This window comes from Tigriopus californicus, chromosome 10 (genome assembly GCF_007210705.1).
Source record: "Tigriopus californicus strain San Diego chromosome 10, Tcal_SD_v2.1, whole genome shotgun sequence".
NCBI lineage: Eukaryota > Metazoa > Arthropoda > Copepoda > Harpacticoida > Harpacticidae > Tigriopus > Tigriopus californicus.
The window spans coordinates 11,227,284-11,241,218 of NC_081449.1; the positions used below are offsets into that span (position 1 = coordinate 11,227,284).

A 13,935-nucleotide genomic window follows, 5' to 3' on the forward strand; every position below is an offset into this window, starting at 1 on the left:
ACATAATAGCCATCCATGCCCACGCTTATGGTCAAGTTTACGTTTTTTGAGCGTCTGCTGCTGTACGGCCAAGGCGAGGACATAATAGCCATCCATGCCCACGCTTATGGTCAAGTTTACGTTTTTTGAGCGTCTGGCTTGCTTCTCAAGCCTCAACACATGTTGGGATTGTTCAAGGTTTGCTTTCATCTCGCCCAATTGTCATTTCAGGAGTTGTCAGACTTCTTTCATCTGGTTTCAGGGGCATTTGACTTAATTGCACTTAGGTTTTCATGTCATGTAATGGATAAAATCAGACTAAAAATGTATTTGTGGTTGATTGCATTCAAAGTCAAGGTAGATACAACCTTATTTTTTTCTTTTTTTATGCATTTGAAGTCGAGGAAAGAGTGCAGATGTCATTGTGTTATTTCATAAGAATTGTGCAAATGTATTTCACCATTCTTTTAAACTAAATATCGATGCACTAGGTCTATTTTTTTGGTGCATCACTAGCTCCACCAAATTTTGAGAAAATGGTTTCCAAGTGAAAAAAGGAACGTAATTGGGTGCAATTTAATGATATTTTGAAATTAATTGCATCAGCAATTAATTACACTGGAAGCCAAGTAATTAGAATCGTGTTTGATTCCCATCAATTCATTTTGGTAATTGAATTCCTCGTGGTTTCCTTCCTAAGTAAGTGTCATACACTATTTCCCGAAATCACAACATTTAACATTCAGTTTTAGTATCAAAATTATAATGAACTCCTCATCAATATTCCGACAAACATATCTGAGCTTGTTCTTTTTTTCTTCTACTTTTGAAGGTCTAATTATATTTTGAGTGACTGGAAAGAAATCTTCACGTTGAAACGGTTGTCTTCTGAGCGATGAGTTCCGCGTCAAAATCAAACCAATCTCCTTGGCATGGATGTCTAGACTCAAGGGGATACCGAAGAACCGACCGCTGGGTTGACTAAACACTACAACGGATGGATTCCTAAAAAATGATCAATCACCAAAAACCAATTTTTTGAAAGGCTTACCCAATCAAGTGGTCGGTCGAGCGACATCCATCTTCTAGACATCCATGTATGTCAATGGGAGATGTGAGACAAAATGAACGAGGGAGAACGTATAATCATTGGAAATTAAGTCGCTTTCAAAGTGTTTGCTTCTCATCGAAGAAGTCAATCATGTTTTGCCCCAAACATTTTAATACGAAAGAGAAATGGAATAGCTATTTCTTTATTGTATTTTAGACAATAAAGTTCAAGAGCCCTGACATTCGATTTACTGTTCGAATCTGTTTTAGTGCCAAAGGAATGTTTTCTCCCACTCCATAATACTTTTTTGTCTTGAAAATAGGCATGCTACCGTTGCGTCACCATGGACTAATAGTTTACTTTTGCCAAATACTGATGGCTAATTCGAAGAAGAATAACTCGTTGCATGGCAGTCTTTTCTATTCCAGACTTCCAATTTTTTCCTGTCTCAGTTAAAATCCTATCCACGTTTGAGTTTCTCTTAAAATAGCTTAAAATAAACACAAACGTCCACTATGGAATTCGAATGAATAAATATTTCTCCAAGATAGAAGTGGCAGCTAGTGCGGTTATATTTAATTCGATGGTACTGAACAGGATCAATATGGACATGCAATCCGCATTGATCATCCGGGTTTCAGGTTCTTATTGAACGATGGAGTAGAATTTCGCGGGTGAAAATTGATACATCTCCATGTCAACCCTGTAGATATCACAAAGGCCATCTAGATCATCTTTGGTGATCTGCGAATACATCATCTTGAGCGTGGTATCTGAAACAGCATCTGCCTTGGGAGCATCGATATCTTCCAATCCCACAATTTCTTGCAACACTTCATATTCGGTTTCCAAATCCTCACCAGTTTTCAAAACAAAGTCGGGAAACAAATCTGAATGACGAAAGCAGTATGAAAATGACAAAGAAAATGCACTTTGTAAAGCTTATTGTAGTTTGTAGTATTCAGACTTGGCTTACCTGGGTTACAAGCCGGACAATTCTGGTAAAATGGCGTCCACAACGATGTTAACGGCCATTGGCTATAAAATTCAGCGTAGCCCGAGAATTTTTTGCCTCCATGTACCAGAAAGTCAACAAATTCCTGAATGAAAATGAATAACCCGATCAACTTTGTTCCTTAATGGCATTTCTATATTAATCGACTCACCTTAAACGTAAATTTTCCATACGTCTTTTTAACTTTTTCCAAGATCACGTCATTTTCCACTTTGGTCAGGGCAACAAATGATCTCACCAATCGTTCCAATGGATGTGACACGACGAACATTTTCATGCGCTTTTCTGAAAAATCGTGATATATTCTGAACTTGGTGATCAAGTCCCAATTCTATTACTACATTGAAAACGAACCTTTTAGTTAATGAGGGAACCTAGGTATTTTGAGACTCTTATTTCTAACCAAATTTTCTACAATAGGCTTAATTACCCATAACAAAAACCATGAATATCATGAGATGATATTTTTGAAATTGACATACTTATCAACTTTGTGTCGTTCAAATTTCCTTTGATCTTGCTCGGGAACTCTAAGTCAAGGGTAGCCTTGAATTTTTCGAGGCTCTCCGGATTCAAAACTTGTCTTGGAGCGCAAAGCTGCCACTTCGGATTGAACCCATCGAAGGCGACACTATCGCCAATGGGCATTTGCTTCTCATTTTGGTAGTGCAAATGGAACTTATTCAATCGCTTGTCAAAGCTTTCCGGTAAGGAGATGTCCGAGTATTTGTTACAAACTTGCTTCACTCGCAGAGCTCGGTTCCTCAGAACGTCTTCGATTTCGAGGTCGTCTTGGATGATCTCTTCTTGGAAGCGCCTGAATTTACCCGCTTGCGCCAAGGCCAGGAGAACGAAGCTTAAATATACCACTATGAATAATGGCTGATGAGCATTCATTATGTTGTTCGGGTTTGATTAAATTCTTTTATTGTCTCAACGAGCTCCTCTGGGGCTTCGCCGTAGTAATTGGCGTAAATCACGTAACCAATGAAAACACTATAGATGATGATCCAAAATAAGTTAGTCGAGCACCTTCGACAAGATAATCTGTTCATGTCACTTCTTACAACAGAGGAAAGAGTGGACAGACTTCATTTTTACCTGCTGCTTACTAGACAAAATTCAACCAATCGCTTGATTCCAACCAGATTTTACCTTGCACTGACGGTCTTTTTTTGTCTCAGATTTCACTTTACAATACAACTTGCGATAAGGGTGTTTTTCTTTCACTTTTTAGCTGCTATGGTACTCTTTAGTGGCTGAGTAGTCGACAATAATGTAAAAATATGGTAGTCAATTTTGCATTACTTGAAGAAGTATGACGCAACTTCCAGTTTAGAAACTCACTCAGCCTTTCATAAGCCTTTCCAGAAAAGAAAGTTGCCAACAACTTACGTTATACATTGTTATTTCAAGTATAGAGTACGAATAAGAAAATACTTCATTAAAAAGGACCCACAGTTTAGGCAAAGGTCTTTAAAGTCGAATTATCTTTGATCCTAAACGAGTGGAAGTGACTTAGAAACTCCAGGCTTTGATCAATATTCAACTTCTAGGCAATTGAATCATCCTTGGTTAACACCCTCCTTGGATCCAATTTGGGGTTTGGTTTTACACGGGCTTTTTCAAATTACATAGCGAGTGTTATCCCATTACTCTCAAAGTGAAACATAACAATTCGCCTCTTGGTTATGGTTTAAATTTTACATGATATTGAGTCGGTAGACATTAGCTTATCTAAGATATGGAGGGTACTACACATATTTCCTGCGAATGTAGGAAAAAGATAACTTCAATGTTTGAATCAACCGAGTTTATCGTAAGCTTGACTGAGCTCGCAAAACGCACGTTAACCCCATCACGGTGGTACCCACAACACTGATAAAGTTTTTGTGCAAAGATTTATAGTACCGATTGCCGTTGTTATTGAAACAAAAAGAACAACTTTTGTAAAACATCATCTCGTATTTTAGCTCAGATTAGCATATTTATCCACTTAAAACCTGCAAAGAGATAACATTTTTAAGAACGTAATCAATAGATGTTGGGAGTAACCTTACTGGCGCTTCCAACAACAATTTTATCCAAATCAGTTGAGGAAACGGTAAGATATCACGCTTTCAAAAATTGCATTTGCATCAAATTTGACTACAAATTGCTCCGGTTATACCTTAAACCAATTGCCAAGAAACATAATATTCTTTTTCTATGCCTAAAACATAAATGAAAATATGTCACTCTTTTGATACAAGAAGAAAAACCCGAAAATAGCTTGCAATATAACTTAAAACTTACTTGATGTCAAGTTTTCAAAACTGTGATGCCATACTTGTCAATCGCAATTTCAATCAAGCTTTGGAGTATGCTCGAATGCTCTTGTAAATACTGTTGTGAATTATCACACCTGATCGTGAGCACCCTCACTTGCCATGCGTTGTAATAATGTAGAATTCAGTAATTAAACTTGCCTCGTTCGAACCTCTGCCTGAATTATTTCCTCCCGACGAACACGCCAAGCTTGATTTTGAACTTTGACAAAATTATATTATTTTTGAATTTAAAAAAATCCCCAGTACGTAGAAATTAATTATTACAACAAGTGACAAATTTGAAAATTAAACAATCACATATATCGTTCAAATACTTTAGGAACATGATGGAATAGTGTAGCTTTTGGCACTTAACTAAAATGACAGGCAATTTTACATCTTTTGTAAGTTTTAAGTGACATTTTTTGCTACTTTTAGCCTTTAAAGACTTCTTAAAGAAAATGGCCAAATGTTATTTCTTGTCGTTATTGAAAAGGACAGTAATGTCCTTTGGAAACGCAACTTTCCACCTGTAATAACTAATCATCTGCTAAATAGAAGTTTATGAAATTTTAGGTCAATTCATAACTAAGAGTACGTTTAATACTGATTGACTACGTTTTTGACAATGATGCATTTTAATGGGCTTTAAATTATTTTACACACATATCTGAGCTACTTTTAAACACGTGTATTTCACAAAAGTTGTTCCTTTTGTCCCTTTATCAAAGAAAAACATATCTAGATGTCTTGGCATTTGAGCAAACATTTAACCAGAAAATGTAACCACTGTGCCATACAATTGATCGCAAAACCTAGGTTGTGAAAAAGCTCATGGATGCTTTGGAAAACGTACAGTATCAGATACGTTTCGCACCTTCTCTGAACACTGTACAGTCCCTCCTTTCCAGTGGCTTCCACTAAAACAAACACTCTTTCATTTCTATTTTGTTGCAAATGAAGCATCTTTGGAAAGGAACATCAGTTTTCGGTTTGAATGAATCGTTTCAAAATTGAACCAGTAAGGAAAGCCTTTCCATGTGACGTACCCACAGCCTCACTAGATACCCCAGATAACCCAGATACCCAAGAAGATATCCCAGCAAGACCTGAGAGCTCGACGACAAGAAAGGAAGCATACGATTCCAGAGGAGAGAACCATTGCCAAGGCTGTGCAATCAATGACGTCATCAAGTGGGATCCAATAGTCTCTCGTCTACACCCACATCCATATCTGTCGAGAAGGCCACAACCCACGGTCCATTTAAAGGGCAGCGAGCCTAACCCAACATGAGCTAGAAGAGTATGAAAAGGATCTCGTGAAAGATGGACAATAACGAGGAAAGAGATCTGGCAGACTTAGACACAACATGTTGACGATTGTATCGTATCCTAGATATATTGAGAATGGAACGGATGTGGGTCCCAAAAAAGGGGTTTGTTTCCTTTGACCTTTGTTTTAAGGCCTTCGTGAGGTATGGAACGACAACGTACATCGAATTTATTGGTCCCAATAGGACATTTGAAAAGCGGAATCGTATGATTGCAAGAAATCTGACTTGGAAAATGTATTTGACCCTCGTAGACGGTGAAATTACTTTGGTTCTTCTGGAAAAGAGTTCCCATTTATCACTCTTAGTTCTGTTTTTTTTCTTCTTTTTTTCTGGTGCCGATCGTACTCTTGGTTTCCAAAACCATGACGAAGTATTCTGGTTGGACTTGCGTCAAGCAGATTATTTTCCCCGAATTTGAGTTATCATTAGGTGAAAGAAGCATCTTCATTTAGGCGAGCCTTTGTTTTAGAACGTTTTACTGTTGATGCGATGCAGTCAAGCAGCAGGAAGAAATACAAAAAAGATCCAATTTGATCGGAACTTGGCTTAAAATGGGATTACTTGCTCCGAAATAGAACACCTTTTTATGAAAGGGACCATCCATTTATAATTCAGAGGAAGGAACGACTTCGGTAAAATAGGACATGGCTACATTAGAAAGCTTCTCACGAATTGCGCCATTCATTGCCAACATTACATGGCTCTCTTGCATTCATAAAGATTCAACCTTAGCTTAGCTGAAACATGGACGTCATGGGAGTTGTTACGTGGCTGTTTGTCAGGCAATTAACAATACATATCATTGACGTTCTTTTTGAATGATCTCCTTCACGCCCACCAAATGTATTCAGGACGCTTTCCTTTTAATAGAAACATGACTCGATTTCTTTGGTTCCGGTCCCAGACGTTCACCTATATTCCTTGCTATTGTTGATAAAGTGACAAGTGTCCAATATATATGATTCACCAATATTATAGCTATGATTGGCTCCAATCATGAATTTGACAATTCTTTAGTTTCCCGCGAGGTATGAATGAAAGAGCTCAATGTGCATGCTTTATAATTTCTTGAGTTCGACACACAGAGTTTGGCATTCCAAGTTCACTATACAGGTCAGATAGTTTTTAATAAATTTGGCGAAAGGGTAAGAATGTTTACACATGTACGGGACAGTTTATGGTTTATGGCTGGTTCCAGAATGAGGATCGAGGGGGCGGTTCAAAATATTTAGCGAGGTAACGGAAGAGTCCAAACCCAAAAATAAGAATGTTTAGACAAGCTCTCGTAGGTTTGCTTGATTGCTGGTATCCGTGTCAGTGATGCAAATTTGGGGTTTCAAACACGTTTTTGAGAGATTGAGCCTTCATTCACGGTACTATGATATGAGGAAATATCAGCTTCGTTAAAACTAGTTTGAAGCGTCACATTTGCATCACTGGCACTAGCAGGCACGTTTGTTTTTTGGTACCGTAGCATGCCTAATGCCTAAACGTCTGAATAGTCTTTGGTCCAAGCGTACACTTTAGGCTAATCTTTCGATGATGCATTTGAAATCAACCTTTTCAAGAGCTTTCGCAAATACATTCACCAATACCACCACGAGATAAAAGAAGGAGGGGATAAATATCAAGGCATTGAAATTTTGGCCTCAGAGTTCAATCCATGTCCTCGAAGGAATAATTTTGGATCAAACTTCAAGTTCAAACTTTGGCGCTCTAGAATCTGTAACATCTTGTCGCATAGAAGAAGAAAAATAGAAGAGTAAAAATCGAGTTTGTTGTGCTTTTTACTGGAGCTAAATCGGTAATCAGTGCACAATTCAACTCCAACAGATTGAAAAATCAGATGCCATACCCTTACAGCCTTTCAGCTGTCACCCATCAGCTCTGAAAACGAGTCTCCCTGGCTAGCTTGCCGTGCAACTCCTAACTCTAGGTCTTCCTCTTTGATCTGGTGTTATGCATTTGAGAAGGAGATTGAACACCTCAATGAGAAAATCAACATACTGTGACTTTGAGGTCTCAGTATTTGGGAAAACCAAGTGAGATAGGTAACCCCTAGATATTGTAATAGCTCATTTAAGCCATACAAGTGTGATAAAAGCTAAGACGGGAGTTATTCTATTGCAACTGTTTTCAAACCATGAAAAGTAGCACGTTATCCGTATGCTAGCATTGACTGTCAAAATATCTTGAAGTGGAATTACTCAAAATTGCTATCAAATCATGATTCAATCACATCCAAATTTTATCTGCCTTCAATAACGTGGCCATTTAAACGTAATGTTTTTCCGAGCACAAGTTTTTGACTAACATCAGCAAAAACATTGCTCAAGCAAGTCAGCACCAATTTTGTTTGCTCCATTGGGGTCATGCATAATGAAGTGAACCAAATCAGGTGAAGTGAACAACGAGATAATATATTCTTGGTAATATGACGAAATTTGGAATCTTTATAGTCATTATCCAAGCTGGCAAAAAAGGTAAAATCACTGACTTTATTCGTTTTGAAACTGAATATATATTTGAACATGGGAAGCATTGAACATGATGTAAAATGAGTGATGTCATTATATAAAATGTAGGTTACTATTCCAAGTTAGCAAGATCACAATAGGGCTTTCAAAAAATGAAGGACTCTCTTTGCTGTTTCATTATTGTTAGGGTATGTTTTATTCTTGTCAGCAGACTCAGCCTCAAGCTAAGTCATGCATGTAGCTTGGATTTTCTTCCTTCACGTTTTTTTTTTGCAACTCCTTATACTTTCAGAGATTTCATGATGCTGGATTCGGATCCATCTCAGGGACATGGAAATTTTGCCCTAAAAGACCCAAAGGCCAGAAGCTTTTTTACGGTTCTTAGGGGCTTTATTTGGACTTAGTAAACATAAATATTTTGTTCAGTTTCATTATTATCCCCAAAAGTATTGCTCCTCACACATTTGAGGTAAACCATATCACAAGTTTCAAAAATATCAAAAAATATTTAGAATAGAAGAGATAGACAACTATTGTGCTTTCAGGATAAAGCTCTTGCTAATGTCCTCTCTGAAGTTGATGCATGCAACAAAAATGAATTATGCTATTTTCATGATCTAATCTCACCCAAGATGAATATTCTTTGACAATAAGAATTGTGGTGAAAAACATTGTTCAAATCCTGAAAAATGTATTTTTCTCAAATAACAGTATAACATTAAACAAAAATAATGCCGGAACTTCTGTCAAAGAGTGCCAAATATAATGGAGTTTTGAAACTGAAATCTTGTATGACCACCATGAATGATTATCTTTTCCTAAAAAACTAGCATTATTCTAGCATTTTTCAACTCCAACTAGCATTTTTTAAGCATCGAATTTGCTCGAGCTGGCATCGCCGGCTGAAAATAACCTGGCCAGCCTGTTTGGAACACTGACAAAAATGCTTCCGAATAATCATTTGACTCCCAATTTATCAGGACTGAAAAGGGAACAATTATGTACAGCGGATGACTGATTCCCATAATCTAACAATCAGGCAATTTTACTCTCATTCCAGAGTTTTCGTTCTCACAATACTTGCTGCAGAAACACGTGTTTTCCGGGAATCCAATAACTCAAACTTGCCACTCATTTGATGTGACAGCTGACAGCATCCAACCTTTGGATCATATACAAAGAGCACGCCAGAGGACGCTAGAACTAGTACAGATTTCGAGGTCAAACTTCCTTGCCTACAAGACTTCTTTGGCGAAGATCATTTGGAACGGTTCCATCATTGCTGAGGGAATGTGTCTCATGTGCTACCCACTTTCAGCATTAATAGTCAACTACCCGTTCAACTCTTAAACAACCTCGTCAAATGAATGACGAGACTTCCTGTTCATCTACATCTGAACAATATTTTCCAGACTCTCCTCCTAAACCCCAACTATGGCGGGTTGCTTCAACGAGCCATGGCGGAAGGACATCCTGGCAAAAATTCAAACCCGGAATGCCCACGAATCGGGCCCGTTTGCGGATCTGATTGCGGTTCAAAACCGATTGATAGAACAGACTGCTCACCTGCAATTAGAGAACAAGCAATTAGTCTTCCAGCATCGGGAAGGGATGGTCCGAGGAGGCGGGGAGGGAGGCGGAGGGGGTGGGATGCCCTCCCACGATGTGCAAGAGTTGAAACGGAAATTATACACCCTCCAGGAGGAGCTGACGGAGCTTCATCGGAGAAAGGGAGAAAATGCTCAGATGGTGATTGACATGTCCACACAAGTGAAGGCCAAGGATCTGGCCTTGAGTGAAAAGACGGCTCAATTGCTGCAATGTGAGGAGCAATTGCAATCCTTGAGACGACAAGTGGATCAAATGAGCGCCAACATGGCCGAGTTGGAAGAGACGAATCAGTTGCTCAAGGACGAGTATCAAGCCCTGCAATTGGCTCTGACCACGGCCGAGCGAAAACTGGTGCAAGTTCAAAAGGAGAATGATGCCATGGTGGCCCAGGTCATCGATCTCAAAGAAAAAGACGTGGCTCGGATGAACATGGAGAACGACTTGTTCCAGGAGCGCCAACGAGAAATCGTCCGGGAGGAGTTGGCTGAAGCCGCCCGAGAGAATCGAATCCAACCCGTGGTGGACATGGAAGAGTAAGTATTGGCATTTGAGATGGAATTAAGATGAGATTGGTGGCGATAAACATTTGATAGTTGGGTTGTGGTTCCGTTACAGGAAAGGTCAGATGATCGGAACTGAGACCCTTGATTCGTTAGTATGTCATATGGCCCGCATTCCAACGCGGGCGTACCTGAACTGGAATGCGCATGAGAGTGGAATCAATGTCGTCAAATGGAGCCCGCATGGGTCGGTGCTAGTAACTGGAGGGGAAGATCGAAAAATCAAAATTTGGGACGTGTCCAAGGGCAATTACGAGAATCGAGGCATCCTGACTGGAAGTAGTGGGGCTATTATGTCCGTGGATTTTGACGCCGCGGCCACGCTGCTCTTGGCGGGATCCTTTGATAACACGTGTAGGGTATGGTGTATGGAGAACATGAGATTGCGTCACACACTCACTGGTCATAATGGAAAAGTGTATGCTGCCAAGTTCATGGGCGACAATGCAAAAGTTTGCAGCGGCAGTCACGACCGCACCATTCGTGTGTGGGACCTGCGATCTCGTGCTTGTACGAAGACCCTGATTTGTGGATCGTTGGTCAATGATTTGGCCTGCCAAGATCAAGTCATCATAAGTGGTCATTTTGACAAAAGCATTCGGTTTTACGATTGCCGCATGGATTCATCCTTAACAAACTCCATCGCTTTGAATGACCGAGTTACGTCCGTGGATCTTTCCAAGAGTGGACAGTACCTGTTGGCCAGCACCAGAGACGATGTCTTAAGTGTAATAGACCTGCGGGCCATGGACATGCCCGTTACGACATTCCAAGCTGATGATTTCAGGGTGGGTTGTGACTTCACGCGAGCCGTTTTTAGCCCCGATTCACAGTACGTGACCGTGGGATCCAACGACGGTTCCGTGTTTATTTGGAACATAAATAATGCCACCAAAGTTGTCAAGAGACTGGTAGAACACTAGGCTAACGTGATATCCGTGGCATGGCAACCCGCTGGTAATGTTCTCGTCTCTGGAGACAAGGCCAAAAAGCTGATCGTGTGGGCTGATATTTAATCAAGATATCCTCCTTCTCTTTCTCTTTAAATTCTCTTGGCCTTATCCTTCAGTGTAGATACTCAAAGGACTGAGTATGTTAATATGTCTTACAAGGCACCGTCCCCCCACCCAAATGACTCCACTCCAAGAACTTCCAAACCAATGTCAGTGTTCTGTTTGATTTTAATGAAAATAGAAGAATCCTAAAATGGCGCTAACGAACAAAGTCAACCTCAATCAAGTCTGCCAATTCCACGGAAACTTTTGTAAATGTGCCGAAATGACGTCATTCTCCTTGTAGAAAGAAATGAAAATCACCAAGCCCAACATAAAGGTCCAAATTCGTCAGTTGGTTATGGTTTGTGCTTTAGGCTTGGCCTTAAAGAGCCCAATTACATTGCATCCAGCTAAGACTGCCTGGCTTGGAATGTTCATGGGATGCGCTTTCTTCGACAAGTTTTTTTCTGCCTCGGAATCGAGCCGAAACTTCCATAGGGCTCTTTAAGAAGAGTCTACTCATCTATTCAGCCCTCGTTTAGACTTCCCATAAGAAACTGTTCTTTCAAGAGTTCAACCTAGGTTTCCCTTGACACTAGTAAGGCGCATGAAAATGAATACCACCCTGGACTCCTCCATCATTAACAACTCTAATGGATTTGCCCCACTCTTAAAGGACTTTTTGGGGGTAACCTTGAGGGACGGAAAGTTCGGGATATATATTCGGTAGACCGTCTTTTGCTATGGTCAATGGGCCCTTCGGCCTACCCAAGGCAACTTTCCTATTGGGTTTATCATGATCCAGAGAATCTTGATCGAGAGTGTCAGTAACTTAGCCGTGACAGCATCATGGACTGGCATAGCATTAACATTGAAATCATGCACTGTAAAACTTCGACCAATCTTAGGATTGAGAAGATTTTGAAAAGACTCTCAATGTAGGTGATAATTCTTCGCCCAATAGAAAGGAGGCAATCCAATTTCATCCACGACGTAAATGAACCTTTGTAATTCTAATTGAGCACTCATATTTGTACTCAAGTTTGAAGGAACAATGAACCTTTCCTTTCCCGCCCATTCATGGACGTGCTAGAATGCTCTTTCGGCCGTCAGAGTACGATTTCCAAAGAACCATATCCTTTTTCATGGAACGCACAAAGGCGACTCAACGTGAAGCCTGAGATGGAAAAGTGAGACCATGGACTATGACCATCTCTTCTGCATCCAACTTGCAGCCTTGGTTTCTCAAAAAAGGGAGGGACGACCTTGACAAAAGGCCAAAAAGGACGGCCGTCTGCTGGGTCCCTCGCCTCTCGTCCGTCGGGACTTGGCTTTCAAATGGCCCTGATCTTGAACACTCGGAAATGAAGAGAGAGAAGAATGGCAATGAAAAGCTTTGACTTGCATCCGCGGAGTCGAACATTCGTTCCCAGTTCGGATGACTGACCTTAATGGTAGGATTTAGCCATTAAAATCTACTTGGAGCAAAACTACTTAAAAGCCGTGTCTAGGCTAGCCAGACACGCTTTTGAGCTTGGACCAAGGAGAAAACTATGATGAATGGCTAGGCATGTATCTTTCTTTTTTTGGTGGGGCCATGTCAAGTGAGGCATATTTATTCGAATTGCTAGGAGACATTTGCGCCACAAAGAGTTTATGGAACAGCCTTGTCTCCACAGCAAATATTTAACTTGATCATTCACAAGTCTCACAAGCAGTGATACTCGGGAAATCTCGATTAAGTGCCTCGATCATTTCAGAGATGCTTGTGCTCCTGTACACCAAGTCGTCCATTATTAAAGCGGTACTTTCATTTTCAAGGAGGAAACAACAAATTTATCCGTTATGTACTGACGTCACGTCAGGAAACAGACTGGTTCAAGTGCATTAAACTCTCGTATGAAGTAATTTGGAATAAATACAAAGCTTGAGCCTACATCTGAAAAAATACCATGCGAATTTTGGCTTATGTAGAGTACATCACTCCAGAATTGATGTCATAGTTTTTTTTTTTTTTGATTCATCAAACAATCTGCTTTCAATTAGTTAAAATCATTACACTTTGAGCAAGAGTCACGAATGCGTCTTTCTCAGGCGAATGGATCATTCATGTGTGGTTATACTGACGGGTTAGAACACCATGCATACCATGCATGACGAGCTTTCCCCATAGTGTTCACAATGAACAACCAAACATGATACAACAAGGTCAACAATAGTTCTCGTTAAATATACATATTGTACAATCAATCACACCACAGCTGAATATTGATGGTGAGTGTCACATGTCTTTTGTGAAAGTGGCTTTTACTTTTTACCATTTTCAGAAGGTTGTTAAGTTCTTTTCTTTTGGACTCCATATTTGGGAACATTATCCCATGTCAAAAAGTAGCACGAGAACCTTATGTAAACTGAGAACCCGTCCATCACTATAATAGGCCCAGTGGCACGCGATGCATCGAAACATTTTAAGGCATTTGTTATTGCATGAGTGTGGTTAAGTGGAATCGAAAATGAAAAATCTATTGGTCCTCATTTCGATCTGAGCAAACATGGACAGTGGGTGAGACAGTTTCGTGTTGGATCACGTCAGTGACAAAAAAA

At 40.0% G+C, this 13,935-nt stretch overlaps 2 protein-coding genes across 2 annotated transcripts; one reads left to right on the forward strand and one right to left on the reverse strand.

Moving 5' to 3' along the window:
• Positions 1 to 1,584: 1,584 nt before the first annotated feature.
• Positions 1,585 to 3,474, reverse strand: LOC131888428 (uncharacterized). Its single transcript, XM_059237279.1, has 4 exons — positions 2,528 to 3,474; positions 2,197 to 2,330; positions 2,007 to 2,130; positions 1,585 to 1,920 (listed from the first exon to the last, which is right to left on the reverse strand). The coding sequence occupies exons 1-4, from the start codon at positions 2,940 to 2,942 to the stop codon at positions 1,676 to 1,678; spliced, it is 918 nt and encodes a 305-aa protein (XP_059093262.1). The 5' UTR covers positions 2,943 to 3,474; the 3' UTR covers positions 1,585 to 1,675.
• Positions 3,475 to 9,324: 5,850 nt separating this feature from the next.
• Positions 9,325 to 11,461, forward strand: LOC131888709 (autophagy-related protein 16-1-like). Its single transcript, XM_059237630.1, has 2 exons — positions 9,325 to 10,309; positions 10,392 to 11,461. The coding sequence occupies exons 1-2, from the start codon at positions 9,600 to 9,602 to the stop codon at positions 11,257 to 11,259; spliced, it is 1,578 nt and encodes a 525-aa protein (XP_059093613.1). The 5' UTR covers positions 9,325 to 9,599; the 3' UTR covers positions 11,260 to 11,461.
• The last annotated feature ends 2,474 nt before the right edge of the window (positions 11,462 to 13,935 follow it).

What these genes read in the sequence shown, in the direction of transcription:
- LOC131888428 (XM_059237279.1), bottom strand. Translation starts at nt 2,942, where the DNA reads ATGAATGCTCATCAGCCATTATTCATAGTGGTATATTTAAGCTTCGTT. An exon ending in GAACGACACAAAGTTGATAA is followed by an intron (nt 2,331 to 2,527) that starts GTATGTCAATTT and finishes ACGATTTTTCAG; the next exon opens with AAAAGCGCATGAAAATGTTC. An exon ending in TTGTCCGGCTTGTAACCCAG is followed by an intron (nt 1,921 to 2,006) that starts GTAAGCCAAGTC and finishes TTCGTCATTCAG; the next exon opens with ATTTGTTTCCCGACTTTGTT.
- LOC131888709 (XM_059237630.1), top strand. Translation starts at nt 9,600, where the DNA reads ATGGCGGGTTGCTTCAACGAGCCATGGCGGAAGGACATCCTGGCAAAA. An exon ending in CCCGTGGTGGACATGGAAGA is followed by an intron (nt 10,310 to 10,391) that starts GTAAGTATTGGC and finishes GTTCCGTTACAG; the next exon opens with GAAAGGTCAGATGATCGGAA.